General features: G+C 48.4%; 1 protein-coding gene across 9 annotated transcripts in view; it reads right to left on the bottom strand.

The window, feature by feature from the left end:
* SLC3A2 (solute carrier family 3 member 2) overlaps window positions 1–21,375 on the bottom strand; it is a 30,107-nt gene that overhangs the window by 7,261 nt on the left and 1,471 nt on the right. Inside the window, exons 2-5 of one of the 9 annotated variants that reach the window (XM_054662367.2) lie at window positions 10,705–10,797; window positions 9,898–9,990; window positions 4,705–4,797; window positions 146–574 (exon numbers count right to left, since the gene is read on the bottom strand). In XM_054662367.2, the coding sequence (XP_054518342.1) occupies window positions 146–574; window positions 4,705–4,797; window positions 9,898–9,990; window positions 10,705–10,797 (708 nt within the window). Of the gene's footprint in view, window positions 1–145; window positions 575–992; window positions 1,198–4,704; window positions 4,801–9,897; window positions 9,991–10,704; window positions 10,798–21,375 lie in introns of those variants that run through there. The other 8 variants (XM_054662366.2, XM_001159413.7, XM_054662368.2 and 5 more) reach the window with 8 other exon arrangements.

Raw genomic sequence — 21,375 nt, 5'->3', positions numbered from 1 at the left:
GGGAGGGGGTGGGGGAAGGGGGAACAGTCGTCGGTACCGGATGGAGGGGAGAACCATCTAGATCCGTCTGGGGACAGGGGAGGGGGTCGGTGCAAGCCACCAGATTCAACCGGAGGCACCCGGGACGGGGGCGCGCTGCACTCACCCGCCAGGTTGCCCGCGCCGTGGCCCTGGAAGGCCTGAAGGTCGCCGATGCGGTAGAGGGCGCCCGTGTGCCACCACTTCTGCGCCGGTAGCTCGCGACAACGCGGCGCCCGCACGATTATGACCACGGCACCCGCCAGCATGCCGAGCCAGCCGAGCCAGAAGAGCAGCAGCAGTGCCCAGCGGGTGCGTACCCAGCCGGGGCTGCCTGCCACCTTCAGCAGCTCCTCCTTGGACAGGCCCGTGAACTTAGCCGCGGCTGCCGCCTCCGCCTCGTCTTCCGCCACCTTGATCTTCACCAGACCATTCTTCTCGGCTCCCGCCAGGGACATGGCCGCCCCAGACGCCGCGTTCATCGGCTGCTTCTCGGGCTCTAACTCATTCAGCTCCACCTCCTTCATATCCACCTCGGTGTCCTGGCTCATGGTGCCTGCAGAACCGGCGACACGACGCAGCTTGCGGTCAGATGGTAGCTCAACCCCTACCCGGACCCTCGGACCCAGAACGCTCTCCCCGGCCTCTGTGCCTCCGCGCAGTTTCGGCTACTGCATCTGCTTAGCAGCAGGCGCGGCCTCTGGGAAGGGGCAGCGGAGCCCCGCCCCGGCCCGCCCCTTAAGGTGGAACCTCGGGGACTGCCCCAGCCGTGGGCGGCTCAGGGTAGTAAAGTCAGGAACACGCCTCCGACAGTACTTCCTGCATCGTCCAATTTCTCATCTCCAACCTGTCTAACCCTAAAGTTCTTTTCAACCTGATTCTGGGAAAGCCTGGCACGGAGCCACCTTTAAGTGGACTAGGCCTGTGATCCTGCCCCAAATCCCGAGGCCCCTCCAGTGTCCTTTAGGCCTTACCGCCCCCAAACGCCCCTCTTCTTCCATTCCGGCAGGCTAGTGACTACCCCAACACCATCCTCCATTTGCCCCTGGTTCACCCGGCCGCCGTCTGGTTTTCCCAACTTTGCATGGCTACTTGCACTCTCAGAGGCAGCCAGTCACAAATTCTGCCTTTTCCCCCACCAAGGCTTGCCCTCTCAGGCCTCTGGGACTTGGCGCTAGACCTCTGCTTCCGTGCACGGCTTACTCCCACTCGTTTTTCAAGACTCATCTTGAATTCATTTCAAGAAATTCCTCATGCAGCAACTATTTATTGTGTACTCACTACAATACTTTGCTTTGTTAACTATTGAATTTAACACTAATCCAGCCTTCTTCACAGTACTTTAAAATGAATGGTTTGGGCAGGAAGGTTGAGGTAGACACCCCACTTCTTATCCTACCCCACCCCCAGCTGCTAGCACCTGGATGTTTGGCAGCTAGGAATCAGACATCCAGAAGAGACTGATAGGGCTGTAATGAACATAACAGAGCTAGGTCTCAGAGGCATCCACCTTTTTTGTGGAATAGACCAGAAGATGCCATGGCCAGACTCTTACCCACCTTGCAGGAACTCCCACAGTTATCCCCAAACTCCCCCAAGGTCCTGTCTCCCTATCACTTCACTATGTTAGGCCTTGGAGGCAGCTGGTACTGCAGAGGCTTTGAAGAAGCCTAGAATTCCCTCCACAGGGTCCTTGGATTGAAGTGGGGCAGAGACAGGGTTCACAGCAGGGAACTACCGGACATCAACACCGTGGGGTGCCAACACTCTCAGGAACTCCTTGTTCCTAAACAGTGCCAGTTGGGCTACTTTCAGAGAGGAGCTGGAGGAAATCGGTTCTTTCTCCCTTTCCCACCTAGGCTGGAAGCCAAGATTGCTGTGTATTTGGAAGAAAGCAAAAGCCAAGATCTGAAGTAATAGCATAGAGAAAAGGGTCATCCTCGGCTAGTCCCCTCTGCAACCCCAGGCATCCAACCCCATTCCCACCCTAGGAACAAGGGGTGCACAGGGCAGCCCCTGGGAGAAGGCAAGCAAGCGGGTTCAGACCAGTGCTCAAAGATAATAAGAGATCCAAGGTGCCCTGCATGTGCCAGATAATAAGTGCCAACCAGAGGTTCTGAATGGACTATATCTCGAGCACAAAAGCTCAAGGCTGGGCGCAGTGTGACTCATGCCTGTCACCTAGCCCTTTAGGAGGCCAAGAAGGGAGGATTCCTTGAGGCCAGGAGTTTAAGACCAGACAGGGCAACATAGTGAGACTCCATTTCTAAATAAATAAAAAAATAAATTTTAAAATTATCTGGGCCTGGCTGGGTGTGGTGGCTCACACCTGTAATCCCACCTACTAATCCCTGTAATCCCACTTCTCATGCTGTGGCATGAGAATCGCTTGAACCCAGGAGGTAGAGGTTGCAGTGAGCCAAGAATGGGCCACTGCACTCCAGTCTGGGTGATAGAGCAAGACACTGCCTCAAAAAAACTAACAGGCCAGGTGTGGTGGCTGACACCTGTAATCCCAGCACTTTGGGAGGCTGAGGCTGGAGGATAACTTGAGGTCAGGAGTTCGTGACCAGCCTGGCCAACATGGTGAAACCCCATCTCTACTAAAAATACAAAAATTAACTGGATATAGTAGCACACGCCTGTAGTCCCAGACTTGGAGGGGTGAGGCATGAGAATCGCTTGAACCCGAGAGGCAGAGGTTGCAGTGGGCCAAGATTGCGCGGCTGCACTCCAGCCTGGGTGACAGAGTGAGACTCTGTCTCAAAAAAGAAAAAAAAAGGCCAGGCGTGGTGTCTCACACCTGTAATCCCAGCACTTTGGGAGGCCGAGGCAGGTGGATCAAGAGGTCAAGAGACCAAGACCATCCTGGCTAACACAGTGAAACCCCGTCTCTACTAAAAATGCAAAAAAAAAAAAAAAAATCAGCCAGGCGTGGTGGCGGGTGCCTGTAGTCCCAGCTACTTAGGAGGCTGAGGCAGGAGAATGACGTGAACCTGGGAGGCGGAGCTTGCAGTGAGCCAAAATCGCGCCACTGCACTCCAGCCTGGGCTACAGAGCAAGACTCCGTCTCAAAAAAAAAAAAAAAAAAATTATCATCTGTAATTGGTGATGTGCCCCTGGAGTCCCATGAGATGCCAACACTCAAGGGAAGCAAAAGCAGGAGGATCACTTGAGTCCAGGAGTTTGTGAGGCTGCAGTGAGCCATGGTGGCACCACTGCATACCAGCCTAGGTGACAGAGCGAGACCCTGTCTCTAAAAATAAGTAAGAACAAGGTTGAGAACTGTGGGGTCAGAAGCTGTCTTTGAGAAGGTCCAACATGACACAGTATCTCACTCACAGACCCTCATGGCTCCAAATGGCTGAAGTCAATTCCTTTTGTTTTTTTTTGCTTTTTTTTTTTTTTTGAGACAGGGTCTCACACTGTCACCCAGCATGGAGTGCAGTGGCGCGATCTCAGCTCACTGCAACCTGTGCCTCTCAGGTTCAAGCGATTCTTCTTCCTGAGCCTCCCCGGTAGTTGAGATTATAGGAGGCGTGCACCGCTACACCCGGCTAATTTTGTATTTTTAGGAGAGACAGGGTTTCACCATGTTGGCCAGGCTGGTCTTGAACTCCTAACTTCAGGTGATCTGCCCGCCTCGGCCTCCCAAAGTGCTGGGATTACAGGCATGAGCCACTGTGCCCAGCCTGAAGTCAATTCCTTCTGCATGCATAAAGAGGATAACAGCTTGCCTCTCCAATCTTATCAGCCACCACCTGCTTCACAGGCACTACCCTCCAGCCACATCAGCCTTCAAACACCTGCCAGACTCACAACACACCAGGCTTTTTCAGGCCTCTGCATCTTGTACATGCCATACCTCTGCTGTTGGCCCTTCCTGTTTGTCCACTCAACCTCATGAGTTCCTATTCATTCAAGATCTAGCTCAAGTGACAGCTTTTCTCAACTCCCCAGACAAAATTACTTTCCCTCCACCATGCATCTGCCTCTGCTACAATCATGTCCCATTTGTTTATTACATTTGTTTGTCTGGATGTCTCTTTGTCCTTGAAGACAAGTGGCAGGAGACTTGTGCTATTGTCGATGAACCCGCCTATTCGGAGGCAGCATATAGTAGGCACTTCGCAAGTGTTTGGTAAATAAGTGGATGAACTATGTCAATCAAAACCAATATCTCCCTTCTTAGAAACAACTAAACAGGCTAGGCACGGTGGATCACACCTGTAATCAGCACTTTGGGAGACCAAGGCAGGCAGATCAATTGAGGTCAGGAGTTCAAGACCAGCCTGGCCAACGTGGTGAAACGCTGTCTCTACTAAAAATACAAAAATTAGCCAGGCGTGGTGATGGGCACCTGTAATCCCAGCTACTCCGGAGGCTGAGGTGAGAGAATCACTTGAACCCAGGAGGCAGAGGTTGCAGTGAGCCCAGATCGCACCACTGTACTGCAACCTGGACAACACAGCAAGACTATCTCTCAAAACAAAAAAAAAAAAAAAAGAAAAGAAGAAAAAAGAAACAACTGAAAAAAACTAGCATGTGAAGACAAAGGCAGGAAAATGAAAAGGAATTTAAATAACGCTGTGTCATATCAAGATAAACCTGTTGCTGCAGGAAAACAAACCAAGACTTGTAACTGTTCAACCAAAATAAAACAAACTGCCAGGCACTGTGGCTCACCTGTAATCCCAGCACTTCCGGAGGCCGAGGCAGTTGGATCAGTTGAGGTCAGGAATTCAAGATCAGCCTGGCTAACATGGTGAAACCCCGTTTCTACTAAAAATACAAAAATTAGCCAGGCATGGTGGTGCGTGCCTGTAATTTCAGCTACTCAGGAGGCTGTGGCAGACAAATCACTTGAACCCAGGAGGCAGGGGTTGCAGTGAGCCAAGATCGCGCCATTGCACTCCAGCCTGGGCAACAAGAGCAAAACTCTGTCTCAAAAAAAATATATAAAATATAATAATAAAACTAATAAATTAGGAGATGGAGGACAGGAAAACAAAAAGACTATAGAGAAAAGACTAGAGAAATGGACCAGAGGTGAGTAGAGAGCCTCAGATCCTGCCATATGTGTTGATATAAAGCTTAATATTTACTATAGGAATGCAAAGAATATAATTTTTCAAGAATTTAGCCTTCAAGAGAAGGCTGGGCAAAGCAAAGGAAAAAAAGCAGTTTGGCAGCCCAGATGTCAATAAGGTCCACTTTACACTCAGACAGACAGATGGCGGTGGAGCCCTGAAATGCAGGGGGCCAAGTATATAAAGAAAGTTCCTTTCTAACCCTCTGCTGCAAAAATCCATGTCACATGCTTCCTAACACATGAGGATTATTACTTGATCTTAGCCTGAAAACAGGACATTTATTTTTCCTCAAACATGTAAAAAGGATTGACCAGGCACAGCAGCTCATGCCTTTAATCCCAGCGCTCTGGGAAGCTAAGGCAGGAGGATCACTTAAGCCCAGTAGTTTGAGACCAGCCTCGGCAACATAGGGAGACCCCATCTCTACAAAAATTAACAAATTAGCCAGGCATGGTGGCTCACCCCTGTGGTCCCAGTTACTAAGGAGGCTGAAGTGGGAGGATCACTTGAGCCCTCAGGTTGAGGCAGCAGTGAGCTGTGATCACAATCACACCATTGCATTCCAGCCTGGCTGAGAGGGTGACCCTATCTGAAAACAAACAAACAGGCTGGGCGCAGTGGCTCATGCCTGCAATCCCAGCACTTTGAGAGGCTGAGGCGGGCGGATCACCTGAGGTCAGGAGTTTGAGACCAGCCTGGCCAACGTGGTGAAACCCCATCTCTACTAAAAATACAAAAATGAGCTGGGCATGGTGGTGGCTGCCTGTAATCCCAGCTACTCAGGAGGCTGAGGCAGGAGAATCGCTTGAACCTGGGAGGCAGAGGTTGCAATGGGCCCAGATCGTGCCATTGCACTTCAGCCTGGGCAACAAGAGCGAAACTCCATCTCGAAAAATAAACAAACAACTAAAAACATCTAAGAAGGACTTTTTTTTTTGAGATGAAGTCTCGCTCTGTCGCCCAGGCTGGAGTACAGTGGTGCGATCTCAGCTCACTACAAGCTTTGCCTTCCAAGGTTCACGCTATTCTCCTGCGGACTCCAGGTGCCCACCACCACGCCCAGCTAATTTTGATTTTTTTGTGTATTTTTAGTAGAGACGGGGTTTCACCATGTTAGCCAGGATGGTCTTGATCTCCTGATCTCGTGATCCACTCGCCTAGGCCTCCCAAAGTGCTGGGATTACAGGCGTGAGCCACCGTGTCCGGCCATATCTAAGAAGGATTTCTAAAGGCAGAGAGAAGATGGGAGGACAGCTAGAAACTCTTCAGGAGACTGTCTCTGTCCAACAGCCTCCATAAATCTTTCAAAGCCCAAGACTCTATTCCAAAGACCCAGAAACAAAACATCAAAGCTGCCTCTAAAATACCAATCAGCCAGAAATCTTGAAGATTTTAGCCATTTGAAAAATGAGGCCAGTGTGGTGGCTCATGCCTGTAATCCCAGCATTTTGGAAGAATGAGGCGGGCAGATCATTTGAAGTCAGGAGTTCGAGACCAGCTTGGCCAACATGGCAAATCCCCATCTCTACTAAAAATACAAAAATTAGTCACACACGATGGTGGGTGCCTGTAATCCCAGCTACTTGGCTGAGGCAGGAGAATCCCTTCAACCTGGGAGGCGGAGGTTGCAGTAAGCTGAGATTGCACTGCACTCCAGCCTCGGTGACAGAGCAAGACTCTGTCTCCAAAAAAAAAAAAGAAAGAAAAGAAAAAGAAAAAGGAAAGATGGGTGAGAAATTGAGCATTTGGAAGTCAAAGCGTGGCTGAAATTAAAGCAGAGAAAAAGACTCCAACCAAAGCAGTTCACTTCGCAGCTACTATCTGAAGAACCCATGTCAGAATACTATTAATTGTTACTATGAATCCTTTAGGAGGGACACTGGCTGCTAAAGAAGAGAACTGTCAGGGTTGTCTTAGTAAAGGGTGAAGAATGCAAAGTGGGGATAAAAGCCAGAAAGAGTGAAAGAAATAGAACCAAAGTCATCTCTTAGGAGAAGAGAAATAAATGCACCATCTGAAAAGTATCCAGTATTCAAGTAAGTTAGACAAATGAAAAACATTGCAGCAAGCCATTCTCTCAAATGAAACCAAATACTAAAAGATAAACACCAGAGAAATAGCAGGTCAGTATGTGGAAAATATGGGGTAGTACTTTTAACATATTATCCTTGGATTAATGACATCAGATATTCAACTGATCAGAGACAGAATACTTAATCTCATCAAAAAAGATAAGTAGCAATAAGAGACCTTAAAATGATCACTGAGGCCCTCCAACACCAGCTATTTCTGCAGTCATGATCACACAATACTGCATCCTCATTTTCTCCCTCCCCTGGCCCTCCAAAACTTTGTCATCACACTCTGAGGAAGAGAATCACTAAGCGCAGCCTGCACTCAAGATGTACAGAGTTAAACTCTGTATCTCTGGGCAGAGGGAAGATCTACATAAATTATTTGAGACTCTTTCTCCAAAAAAAAATTAGCTGGGCATGGTGCAAGTACCTGGGGTCCCAGCTACTTGGGAAGCTGAGGTGGGAGGGACCACTTGAGCCCAGGAGGTTGAAGCTACAGTGAGTTATGATTGCACCACTGCACTCTAGCCTGGGCAACAGAGCTAGAACTGGTCTAAAATAATTAAAATAAAAATTAGAAATAAACAAAAAAACAAATAACTGATGAGCCTGGCCAGGTGCCATGGCTCACGCCTGTAATTTGGGAGGCCAAAATGGGAGAATCATTAGAGCCCAGAAGTTTGAGACCAGACAGGGCCACATAGCAAGACCCCATGTCTCTATAAAAAAAAGTTAGATTTTAATTAGCTGGCCGGGTATGGTGGCTCACACCTAGTACTCCCAGCACTTTGCAAGGCCAAGGTAGGAGGATTACTTGATCCCAGGAGTTCAAGACCAGATTGGGCAATATAGTGAGACCTTGTCTGTACAAAATTTTTTTTTTTTTTTTTTGAGACAGAGTTTCGCACTGTCACCCTGGCTGGTGTGCAGTGGTGCGATCTCGGCTCACTGCAACCTCTGCCTCCCAGGTTCAAGTGATTCTCCTGCCTCAGCCTCCCAGAGTACCTGGGACTACAGGGGCCCACCACCATGCCCGGCTAATTTTTGTATTTTTAGTAGAGACGGGGTTTCACTAATGTTGGCCAGGCTGTTCTCGAACTCCTGACCTCATGATCTGCCCGACTCGGCCTCCCAAAATGCTAGGATTACAGACATGAGCCACCGCGCCCGGCCACAAAAAATTTTTTAAATTAGCTGAGTGTGGTTGCACATGCCTGTAGTCCCAGCTACTCGGGAGGCTGAGGTGGGAGGTATCACTTGAGCCTGGGAAGTTGAGGGTGCAGTAAGCTGAGATCACACCACTGCACTCCAGCCAAGGCCACAGAGCGAGACCCTGTCTGAAAAATATATATATATTTTATAATCAATAAGGTGAAAAGAGAATATAAAATATTGAGAAGTAGATATTTAGAGTATGGTATGCTGTAACAGAAAATTGAATTTGAAATATCACTCATTCTGCAACTAAAAAATTGGTTAGGCCAGGCGCAGTGGCTCACGCCTGTAATCCCAACAGTTTGGGAGGCCAAGGTGGGCGGATCACCTGAGGGCAGGAGTTAAACACCAGCCTGACCAACATGGAGAAACCCCATCTCTACTAAAAATACAAAATTAGCCAGGTGTGGTGGCACATGCCTGTAATCCTAGCTACTCAGGAGAATGAGGTAGGAGAATCACTTGAACCGGGGAGGCAGAGGTTGCAGTGAGCCGAGATCAAGCCATTGCACTCTAGCCTGGCCAACAAGAGTGAAACTCCATCTCAAAGAAAGAAAAAATTGGTTAATTTCAACACCAAGTCTCTTAAAAGGAGGCTGGACTATAGAGAAACTAAAGACAAATTCTGTTTTCTGTTTCTTGGGTTTTTTTGAGACAGGGTCTCTCTCTGTTGCCCAGGCTGGAGTGCAGTAGTGTGATCTTGGCTTACTACAGACTTGACTTCCTCAGCTTAAGCAATCCTCCCACCTCAGCCTCCTGAACAGCTGGTATTACAGGAGCATGCAACCATGCCTGGCTAATTTTTGTATTTTTTGGTAGAGACAGGGTTTTGTCATGTTGTCCAAGCTGGCCTCGAACTCCCGGGTTCAAGTGATCTGCCTCCCAAAGTGCTAGCATTAGAGGCGTGAGCCACTGCACTCAGCTAATGAATTCTTTTTTTAAAAAAGCAGAGGGCCAGGTGCAGTGGCTTACGCCTGTAATCCCAGCACTTTGGGAGGCCAGGCAGACGGATCACAAGGTCAGGAAATCGAGACCATCCTGGCTAACATGGTGAAACCCCGTCTCTACTAAAAATACAAAAAAAATTTAGCCAGGCATGGCGGTGTGTGCCTGTAGTCCCAGCCACTTGGGAGGCTGAGGCAGGAGAATGGCGTGAACCCAGGAGGCGGAGGTTGCAGTGAGCTGTGATCATGCCACTGCACTCCAGCCTGGGCGACAGAGCAAGATTCCATCTCAAAACATAATAATAATAATAATAAAATAAAGATTTGATGTCATAAAGAAATTAGTGCTCCCCAAACAATCTAAAAATCCAAATGCAATTCTAATACAAATCTTAATATCTGGTGGTGAGAACTTTGTAAGATGATTCTATAATTCATGTGCAAGAGAAAAGGGCAGAGAATAGTAAAGATATCTTTAAAGAAAAAAAATCGTATTTTTAAAGACAAATTCTACCAGATAGCAAGCATGTTATTTGCTAAAATAATAATTACCTGTAACCTCAGCATTCTTGGAAGCTAAGGCAGGAGGATCACTTGAGGCCAAGAGTTGAAGACCAGCCTGGGTAACACAGTCAGACCCCGTCTCTACAAATAATAATAATAATAATATTATATAAAGTATGGTTGGGCACAGTGGCTCACGCCTGTAATCCCAGCACTTTGGGAGGCCGAGACGGGCGGATAACCTGAGATCAGGAGTTCGAGACCAGGCTGGCCAATGTGGCAAAACTCCGTCTCTACTAAAAATACAAAAAATTAGTCAGGCATGGTGGCGGGTGCCTGAAATCCCAGCTATTTGGGAGGCTGAGGCAGGAGAATTGCTTGAACCTGGGAGGCAGAGGTTGCAGTGAGCCAAGATCACGCCACTGCACTGCAGCCTGGGCAACAGAGCAAGACTTCACACCAAAAAAAAAAAAAAAAAAGATAAGCCCTACCAGGCAGCAGGCATGTTATTTGCTAAAGGAATAATTACCTGTAATCAGGCCAGGCGCAATGGCTCACGCCTGTAATCCCAGCACTTTGGGAGGCCAAGGCAGGCGGATCACAAGGTCAGGAGTTTAAGACCAGCCTGGCCAATATGCTGAAACTCGTCTCTACTAAAAATACAAAAATTAGCCAGGCGTAGTGGCGGGCGCCTGTAGTCCCAGCTACTCAGGAAGCTGAGGCAGGAGAAACACCTGAACCTTGAACCCAGGAGGCGGAGCTTGCAGTAAGTGGAGATCGCGCCAGTGCACTCCAGCCTGGGCAACAGAGCAAGACTCCATCTCAAATAATAATAATAATAATAATAATAATTACCTATCATCTCGGCATTCTGGGAAGCTGAGGGAAGAGGATCACCTGAGGCCAAGAGTTCGAGACCAGTCTGGGCAACACAGTGAGACCCCAACTCTACAAAAAAAAAAATAATAATAATAATAATGTATAAAGTAACAATCATAGTATGCTAAAGACACAGGGATGGGCAAGTGTCCAACAGAACAGAAAACGAGCCTAAAAATAACTCATGCATACTTGAAACAATATACGACAGAGATAATATAATCAGTGGGGGAAAGAATGAACTATTTACCAAATGGTACTATAAAAAAATAAAATTAGATCACTACTTCACACCAATCACAAAATTATATTCTAAGTAATCAAATAGGCCAGGCGCGGTGGCTCACACCTGTAATCCCAGTACTTTGGGAAGCCGAGGCGGCCGGATCACAAGGTCACGAGATCGAGACCATCCTGGCCAACATGGTAAAAAAAACCCCATCTCTACTAAAAATACAAAAATTAGCTGGGCGTGGTGACGCACGCCTGTAGTCCCATCTACCTGGGAGGCTGAGGCAGGAGAATAGCTTGAACCTGGGAGGCAGAGGTTGCAGTGAGCCGAGATCACGCCACTGCACTCCAGCCTGGGCAATAGAGTGAGACCCCCCCCTACCCCCGCCAAAAAAAAGCAAAGAAACTACCACAATTAACATTCCCATCAGGATGGATCACCTGAGGTCAGGAGTTCAAGACCAGCATGGCCAACATGGTGAAACCCCGTCTCTACTAAAAATACAAAAATTAGCTGGGGATGGCGGCAGGCACCTGTAATCCCAGCTACTTGGGAGGCCGAGGCAGGAGAATCTCTTGAACCCAGGAGGCAGAGGTTGCAATGAGCCAAGATCATACCATTGCACTCCAGCCTGGGCGACAAGAGCAAAACTCCATCCAAAAAAAAAAAAAAAAAAAAGTGGCTGAAAAAAGTGGGCATGCTGGAATAGATATACGTACTATACTGTACTATGTGAGACCAGAGAATGGTGTTCCAAGAAAGGACCCGAAGGACACATTTACAAGACCATCAAGAATGTACTGGTGACATCGGTGGACATCAGCATCACTTAGAAATTCAGTGGTGGCTTCTGAGCAGTCCACAGCTGATGACAGGAGAAGCAGTCACAGAGCTGAGCTACTCAAGACATACGGGGAAGTATCTCCCAACACGTAACAGAGGCTGGGTAGCATTGCTTAGCTGCCAAAAGCCAGAAATATGCAACTACCATAAAACTGTCAATGTTGCAGGGGTAGCCATGAGGCGTTTGATTCACAGAGTTGTGGATACAATAGAGCATGGCATCCTTAGGGGAAAAATATGCGGATAGCCAAAAAGGATGCTACTAAGCATCTACAAACAGAAAAAGGCAAGAATAGAGGAGGAAGAGGCAGCTAAGGGCAATCACCACAATAAACAGTCAAAATCCTTGATTCAGCTCCTGGATCTAAGCCAACTTTTTTTTTTTTTTTTTTTGTGGGGGAGACAGAGTCTTGCTCTGTTGCCCAGGCTGGAGTGCAGTGGTGCAATCTAGGCTCACTGCAACATCCTCCACCTCCAGGGTTCAAGGGACTCTCCCGCCTCAGCCTCCCTAGTAGCTGGGATTACGGGCACACGCCACCATGCCCAGCTAATTTTTGTATTTTTAGTAGAGACGGGGTTTCGCCACATTGGCCAGACTGGTCTCAAACTCCTGACCTCAAGTGATCTGACTGCCTTAGCCTCCCAAAGTGCTGGGATTACAGGCATGAGCCACCGCACCTGGCTGAAACAACTTTCACATCCAAAACTCAATTACTGAAGAGGTACACAAATCCCTACGAAAGGATGCTAAAACTGTAACGGTTCTGCCAGTTCCTCCTAAAAGGGAGAATGTCAACATATCACTTACTCAGATAACGGTACACTGGGTAAAGGGAAATGCCTAAACACTTTGAGGATTTTGGGCACAAGATCTGAGCTGACATTGAGACCTGGAAACCCAAAGCATCATCATGATCCCCACATTACAGTGGGGACTTACAGGTGTCAGGCAGTAACTGAAGTCCTAGCCAAAACTTACTAGCTCATAGTAAGTCTGCTTGTCCATGGACCCATCACTAGATATTTCCTCAGTTCCAAGTGTTTAAACGGGGACTGGGCATGGGAGGCTGAGGCAGGAGAATTGTTTGAACCCAGGAGGTGGAGGTTGCAGTGAGCCGAGATTGCACCACTGCACTCCAGCCTAGGCGACAGAATGGGACTCTGTCTCAAAACAAAACAAAAATTAGCGGCCGGGCGTGGTGGCTCACACCTGTAATCCCAGCACTTTGGGAGGCTGAGGCGGGCGGATCACGAGGTCAGGAGGTCGAGACCATCCTGGCTAACACAGTGAAACCCCGTCTCTACTAAAAATACAAAAAATTAGCCAGACTTGGTGGCGGGCGCCTGTAATCCCAGCTACTCGCGAGGCTGAGGCAGGAGAATGGCGTGAAGCCGGGAGGTGGAGCTTGCAGTGAGCCGAGATCGCGCCACTGCACTCCAGCCTGGGCAACAGAGCGAGACTCCATCTCAAAAATAAAAATAAAAATAAAAATAATAATTAGCCAGGCGTGCTGGTGCGCGCCTATAGCCTCAGCTGCTTGGGAGGCTGAGGACCAAGAATTGCTTGAACTCGGAAGGTGGAAGTTGCAGTGAGCCCAGATGGCACCACTGCAAGCCATCACATTCCATCTCAAAAAAAAAAAAAACAAGTATTTAACAGGATTGATATACTTAGGAGTTGAAGTAATCGCATTGGGTCCTTGGCCTAAGAGGTAAGACCTATCATAGTGGGACAGACAAAGAGATCTCTAAAACCCCTCCCTCTCTTCAGCTGTGATAGTAAATCAAAAGCAGTATCACATCCTGGGGAGGGACAGAGATTAGTGCCACCATTAAAGACAAAAAGAATGCATGGGTATGGTGTCTGTCACATCCAGACTTAGAAATATATCTCCAGCCCACATACCGGCTAAGCTGCCAACTTTGACTCAAACTCTGAGCAGGAAAGGCCTCTGCATCAAGTCTAGGATGCAATGCACACTTAAGCCATGCAATCCAGCAGATCCTGGGGGTTCAAAGTATCAGTAGCGAAAAAAAGATTCAGTGTAGAACTTATGGCAATCTCCTATGGCAAAAGCACAATGCAAGTCCCTGAGACTCTGGAGCAAGGCCAAGCTGTCCAAAGCAGGGAAGTAGGTGCCTTTTGAGAAATAGCATCAGGGCTGTTACTGGAAAGCTTGACTATGAAGCATCCAGAACTGCCCCATTATGAATTGGGTCTTGTCAGACCTATCAAGTCATAAAGTCAGACAGACCCTTTAGTCAGATATAAAGATGGAAATGGTATATCCATGATGAAGCTGAAAGCAGAACCAGAAAACATTAGTACATTGCATGAGCAGGTAGCCCAGATACCCATGTTACCCACCGCAGTTGTAAAAGCACCTCTTCCCTGGAAGACCACCTCAATGTCACACTCCTCCACAACCCAGGAAATTCTATTTATGTTGGGCCAGGTATAGTGGCTCATGCCTGTTTCCCAGCAATTTGGTCGCTTGAGCCCAGGAGTTGGAGACCCGCCTAGGCACCATAGTGAGGCACTGTCACACTCCAAAAAATTAAAGAATTAGCTGGGTGTGATGGCACATGCCTACAGTCCCAGTTACTCAGGAGGCTGAGGTGGGAGGATCCTCTGAGCCCAGGAGTTCAACACTGCAGTGAGCCGTGATCACACACTGCATTCCAGCCTGGGTGACAGAGTGAGATCCTGGTTCAAAAAGAAAAGAAATTGAGGCCCAGAGTGGTGGCTCACGCCTGTAATCCCAGCACTTTAGGAGGCTGAGCCAGGCTGATCACTTAAGGTCAGGGGTTCGAGACTAGCCTGGCCAACATGGTGAAACCCCGTCTCTACTAAAAACATAAAAATCAGCTGGGAGTGGTTGCGGCGCCTGTAATCCCAGCTACTCAGGAGGCTGAGGCAAGAGAATCGCTTGAACCTGGGAGGCAGAGGTTGCAGTGAACTGAGATCACGCCACTGCACTCCAGCCTGGGTGACAAAATGAGACCCCATCTCAAAAAGAATTTGAGCCTTTTCTCCACTGTCACGTCTCTGCCAGTTCCCTGACAAGCACTGGTCATTTGCATATCCTTCTCCTCTATTAATTGAGGCAGTGCCTCTTGCTGCCAGGTGGGGGCAGGGTTGCTCCTTGAACAAACACTCTCCAGACCTCTCTAAGAGCAAAATCATTTGGTAAGGTAGGACAGTCAATGAATTGGCTGAGAAAAGATCATTTAAAAATTTACAGCGTTCCCAACATAAAGAGGCAAACTGAAAAAAACTTATAGAGGTAACTAATAAATGTATATTGAATTTTGAATTGTATTTGTGAATTGTATTCTGCTAGACAATAGAGATAGCAGGATGATTTACCTAGATAAAATCAAACCCCAGGGAGTTGACTGTGGGTGAGAAGGGGTAGTTTAGGCTTGGGGGAGGGGTGGCGATAGGGAGGCAGGGATTTTTTCCTGTAGAGATGGGGGTTTCATCTTACTATGTTGCCCAGGCTGGTCTCAAACCTCTGGCCTCAAGGGACCCTCTCACCTTCGCCTCCCAAAGTGCTGGGATTACAGGTGTGAGCCATTGGCCCTGTTAGAAGCAGGGCTTTTTTTTTTTTTTTTGAGACAGAGTCTCACTCTGTCGCCCAGGCTGGAGTGCAATGGCGCGATCTCAGCTCGTTGCGATGAGCTCATCGTTGCCTCCACCTCCCAGGTTCAAGCAATTCTTATGCCTCAGCCTCCCAAGTAGCTGGGATTACAGGCACACTCCAACATGTCCAGCTAATTTTTGTATTTTTAGTAGAGACAGGATTTCACCATGTTGCCCAGGCTGGTCTTGAACTCCTGACCTCAGGTGATCCGCCTGCCTTGGCCTCCCAAAGTGCTGGGATTACAGGTAAGCCACCGCGCCTGGCCTAGCAGCACTTCTTAATGGCTGTATTGATCAATTTGGGCTATAGCTTAAAGACAATGGAGAGGCACTGAACGATTGTGAGCTGAAGTGGGACCTGACCAGACTTTTTTTTTTTTTTTCTTTTGAGAGAGGTTTCGCTCTTGTTGGCCAGGCTGGAGTGCAGTGGCAGATCTCAGCTCACCGCATCCTCCGCCTTTCTCAAGCGACTCTCCTGCCTCAGCCTCCTGAGTAGCTCAAATTACAGGCATATGCCACCACGCCTGGCTGATTTTGTATTTTTAGTAGAGATGGGGTTTCTCCATGTTGGTCAGGCTGGTCTCGAACTCCCAACCTCAAGTGATCCACACGCCTAGGCCTCCCAACGTGCTGGGATTACAGGCATGAGCCACTGTGCCCGACCGACCAGAGTTTTTATTCGTAAAGATCACTCTGACTACAGTGTGGAGAATGAACTAGAAGGGAAGAAGCCAGAGCCAGGAAGCCAGACTGAGTCTGTTACCTAGGGATTGCTTTGGGAGGCCAAGGCTGGAGAATCACTTGAGCCCAGGAGTTTGAGACCAGCCTGGGCAACACAGCAAGACCTCTGTCTATTCAAAAACCAAAATAGATTAGCTGGGCACGGTGGCCCATGCCTGTAGTCCCAGCTCAGCCCGGAGGATTGCTTGTGCGCAGGAGTTTGAGGTTACAGTGACCAAGAGTGAAACCCTCTTTTTTTTTTTGAGACAGGGCCTCTATTTGTTGCACAATTAAAGCTCACTGCAGCCTTGAACTCCTGGGCTCAAGCAATCCTCCCCACCTCAGCCTCCCCCAGAACTGGGACTATACACATGCACCACCACACGCAGCTAATTTTTATTTTTGTAGAGACGGGCTCCATATGTTGCCCAGGCTGGTCTCAAACTCCTGGGCTCAAGTAGTCTGCTTGCCTTGGCCTCCCAAAGTGCTGGGATTATGTGGGGGAAAGAAAGAGAGATCACACTCTTACTGTGTCTATGTGGAAAAAGGAAGACATAAGAAACTCCATTTTGATCTGTACTAAGAAAAATTATTCTGCCTTGAAACACTGTTAATCTGTAACCCTAGCCCCAACCCTGTGCTCGCAGAAACATGCACTGTATTGACTCAAGGTTTAATGGATTTAGGGCTGTGCAGGATGTGCTTTGTTAAAAATGTGTTTGCAGGCAGTATGCTTGGTAAAAGTCATCGCCATTCTCCAGTCTCAAGTACCCAGGGACACAATGCACTGCGGAAGGCCGCAGGGACCTCTGCCCAAGAAAACCTGGGTATCGTCCAAGGTTTCTCTCCACTGAGACAGCCTGAGATATGGCCTCATGGGAATGGAAAGACCTGACCGTCCCCCAGACACCCATAAAGGGTCTGTGCTGAGAAGGATTAGTGAAAGAGGAAGGCCTCTTTGCAGTTGAGATAAGAGGAAGGCATCTGTCTCCTGCTAGTCCCTGGGAATGGAATATCTCTGTATAAAACCCGATTGTACATTCTATTTACTGAGATAGGAGAAAACCGCCTTATGGCTGGAGGTTAGACATGCTGGCGGCAATACTGCTTTTTTTTTTTTTTTTTGAGACAGAGTCTCGCCTTGTCGCCCAGGGTTCACGCCATTCTCCTGCCTCAGCCTCCCAAGTAGCTGGGACTACAGGCGCACGCCATCACACCCGGCTAATTTTTTTTTGTATTTTTAGTAGAGACGGGGTTTCACCATGTTAACCAGGATGGTCTCGAACTCCTGACCTCGTGATCCACCCACCTCGGCCTCCCAAAGTGCTGGGATTACAGGGGTGAGCCACCGCGCCCCACCGGCAATACTGCCTTTTTTTTTTTTTTTTTTTTGAGACGGAGTCTGGCTCTGTCGCCCAGGCTGGAATGCAGTGATGCAATCTCGGCTCACTGCAAGCTCCACCTCCCGGGTTCACGCCATTCTCCTGCCTCAGCCTCCCGAGTAACTGGGACTACAGGAGCCCGCCACTACGCCGGGCTAATTTTTTGTATTTTTAGTAGAGACGGGGTTTCACCGTGTTAGCCAGGATGGTCTTGATCTCCTGACCTCGTGATCCGCTCGCCTCGACCTCCCAAAGTGCTGGGATTACAGGCGTGAGCCACCGCGCCCGGCCAATACTGCTCTTTACTGCGCTGAGATGTTTGTGTAAAGTCAATCATAAATGTGGCCTACGTGCACATCAAGGCACAGCACCTTTCCTTAAACTTATTTATGACACAGAGTCCTTTGCTCACATGTTTTCCTGCTGACCCTCTCCCCACCATTACCCTATAGTCCTGCCACATCCCTCTGGCTGAGATGGTAGAGATAGTGATCAATAAATACTGAGGGAACTCAGAGACCAGTGCTGGTGCGGGTCCTCCGTATGCTGAGCGCCAGTCCCCTGGGTCCACTTTTCTTCCTCTATACTTTGTCTCTGTGTCTCATTTCTTTTCTCAGTCTCTCGTCCCACCTGACGAGAAATACCCACAGGTGTGGAGGGGCTGGCCCCCTTCAGGATTACAGGCGTGAGCCGCTCCACCCAGCCTACTTTTTTTTTAAATGCCCTCTTTTCTAGTAGATTCTATGTCACTCACAAGAGGTTGCAAACTCACAATCAAAGGCCACCTTTGGCCCACGGGCATATTTTGGTTTTTTGTTTGTTTTTGAGACTCACTCTTGTCCCCCAGGCTGGAGTGCAGTGGGGTGATCTTGGCTCACTGCAACTTCCACCTCCCGGGTTCAACCGCTTCTCCTGCCTCAGCCTCCTAAGTAGCTAGGATTACAATCGCCTGCCACCGCGCCCACACCACGCCCAGCTTATTTTTGAATTTTTAGTAGAGAAGGGTTTTCACCATGTTGGCCATGCTGGTCTCTAATGTGAGGAAAAGAGAGATCAGATTGTTACTGTGTCTGTGTAGAAAGAAATAGACATGGGAGACTCCATTTTGTTATGTACTAAGAAAAATTATTCTGCCTTGAGATTCTGTGACCTTACCCCCAACCCCGTGCTCTCTGAAACATGTGCTGTGTCAAACTCAGGGTTAAATGGATTAAGGGTGGTGCGAGATGTGCTTTGTTAAACAGATGCTTGAAGGCAGCACGCTCCTTAAGAGTCATCACCACTCCCTAATCTCAAGTACCCAGGGACACAAAAACTGCGGAAGGTCGCAGGGACCTCTGCCTAGGAAAGCCAGGTATCGTCCAAGGTTTCTCCCCATGTGATAGTCTGAAATGTGGCCTCGTGGGAAGGGAAAGACCTGACCGTCCCCCAGCCCGACACCCGTAAAGGGTCTGTGCTGAGGAGGATTAGTATAAGAGGAAGGCATGCCTCTTGCAGTTGAGACAAGAGGAAGGCATCTGTCTCCTGCCCGTCCCTGGGCAATGGAATGTCTCGGTATAAAACCCGATTGTACGTTCCATCTACTGAGATAGGGAAAAACCGCCTTAGGGCTGGAGGTGGGACCTGCGGGCAGCAATACTGCTTTGTAAAGCATTGAGATGTTTATGTGTATGCATATCTAAAAGCACAGCACTTAATCCTTTACCTTGTCTATGATGCAAAGACCTTTGTTCACGTGTTTGTCTGCTGACCCTCTCCCCACTATTGTCTTGTGGCCCTGACACAACCCCCTCTTCGAGAAACACCCACGAATGATCAATAAATACTAAGGGAACTCAGAGGCTGGCGGGATCCTCCATATGCTGAACGCTGGTTCCCCGGGTCCCCTTATTTCTTTCTCTATACTTTGTCTCTGTGTCTTTTTCTTTCCTAAGTCTCTCGTTCCACCTTACGAGAAACATCCACAGGTGTGGAGGGGCAACCCACCCCTTCACTCTAACTCCTGACCTCAGGTGATCCGCCCACTTCAGCCTCCCAAAGTGCTAGGATTACAGGCATGAGCCACCGTGCTCGGCCAAAAAATTTTAAATTCAACATTTCAAAGTGGGTAAATACACAATTCTGGACTTCTGGATTCTTTTGAAAACTGACTTCTGATCACACAGAGACAATATTGTCGCAAGGCAACAATCAGCTGGAGCTGTGAAAGGGCTGCCCAGTTCACCAGTCCCAACTCGGTTCATTTCACTTACCTACATTACTTAGCTGATTTCTGTAGGTGAGTTGGAGACCCCTAACCTAAATCCCCTCTTTTCCACTTCCACTGCCATTATACTTGTTAGTATTGAATCCTCTTGCCTAAACTACTATGGCAATCTAATTAATGCCCTTGTCTCCATCTTATCCCCCAATGTCTTAATCACTTTCCTACTTAAAAACTCTCCCCGGTTTTTTTTCTTTTCTATGTATAATTCAAATGATTTAGCTTTGCATTCAAGGTCCTGCTTATCTGGCTTTCCCCAGGAAATACTTTCCAGTTTTATATTCTAACACTCCCCTTTTGCCCATCTTTCATGAATTGTAGCTACACACTTCCTTCTTTTTCTAGCACCAAGCTTGTGCTCCAGTTGTTCCTTTAACTGGAATTCCCCTCCCAAGCCTTTCTACCCTTTCAGGCCCAGACACTCTATAAAGCATTTCCCAACTGCCATTCCCACACACAACCTCCCCAGCCTTGTCTGTCTACTCTGGGCCATCTTGATTTTCCAGTTTATCTGTCCCACATTTTTTTTTTTTTTTTTTTTTTTTTGAGACAGGGTCAGTCTCAGTCATCCAGGCTGGAGTGCAGTGCAGTGGCTTGATCACAGCTCATTTGCAGTCTCAACCTCCTGGGCTCAAGCAATCCTCCCACCTTAGCCTCCCAAGCAGCTGGGGCTACAGGCATGCACCACCGCTCCTGGCTAATTTTTTCCATTTTTTTTTGTAGAGATGGGTATGGGTTTCTCACTATGTTGCTTAGACTGGTCTTGAACTCTTGGGCTCAAGAGATCCTCCCGCCTTGGCCTCCCAAAATGCTGAGCCAGGCCGGGTGTGGTGGCCCACCCCTGTAATCCCAGCACTTTGGGAGGCTGAGGAAGGAGGTCACCTGAGGTCAGTAGTTCGAGAGCAGCCTGGCCAACATGATGAAACCCCGTCTCTCCTAAAAATACAAAAATTAGTGTGGCATGATGATGGTGGGAGCCTGTAATCCCAGCTACTCAGGAGGCTGAGGAAGGAGAATCGCTTGAACCTGGGAAGCGGAGGTTGCAGTGAACAGACATCCCGCCACTGCACTCCAGCCTGGGCGACAGAGCAAGCCTCCGTCTTGAAAGAAAAAAATGTTTGGCCGGGTGCAGTGGCTCACGCCTGTAATCCCAGCACTCTGGGAGGCCGAGGCAGGCAGATCACCCGAGGTCAGGAGTTCAAGACCAGCCTGACCAACATGGAGAAACCCTGTCTCTACTAAAAATACAAAATTAGCCGGTCACGGTGGCGCATGCCTGTAATCCCAGCTACTCAGGAGGCTGAGGCAGGAGAATTGCTTGAACCCGGGAGGTGGATTGCAGTGAGCTGAGATAGGGCCATTGCACTCCAGCCTGGGCAACAAGAGCGAAACTCCGTCTCAAAAAAAAAAAAAAGAAAGAAAAAAATGTTTATAAAGTGTGCTTGTACACGTAGATGTTTACCACAAACGACTGAACTAATGTTGTCCGGTCTCAGTAAAACAGTCTATAGCTGACTGCAACCATATAGATCAGGCAGGAGTTGCAGCAGGCAGCACCGCC

This window comes from Pan troglodytes, chromosome 9 (assembly GCF_028858775.2).
Source record: "Pan troglodytes isolate AG18354 chromosome 9, NHGRI_mPanTro3-v2.0_pri, whole genome shotgun sequence".
NCBI classification, from domain to species: Eukaryota; Metazoa; Chordata; class Mammalia; order Primates; family Hominidae; genus Pan; species Pan troglodytes.
The sequence above is the reverse complement of the archived record's forward strand: the minus strand, read 5'-3'. Positions and strand labels throughout refer to the sequence as shown.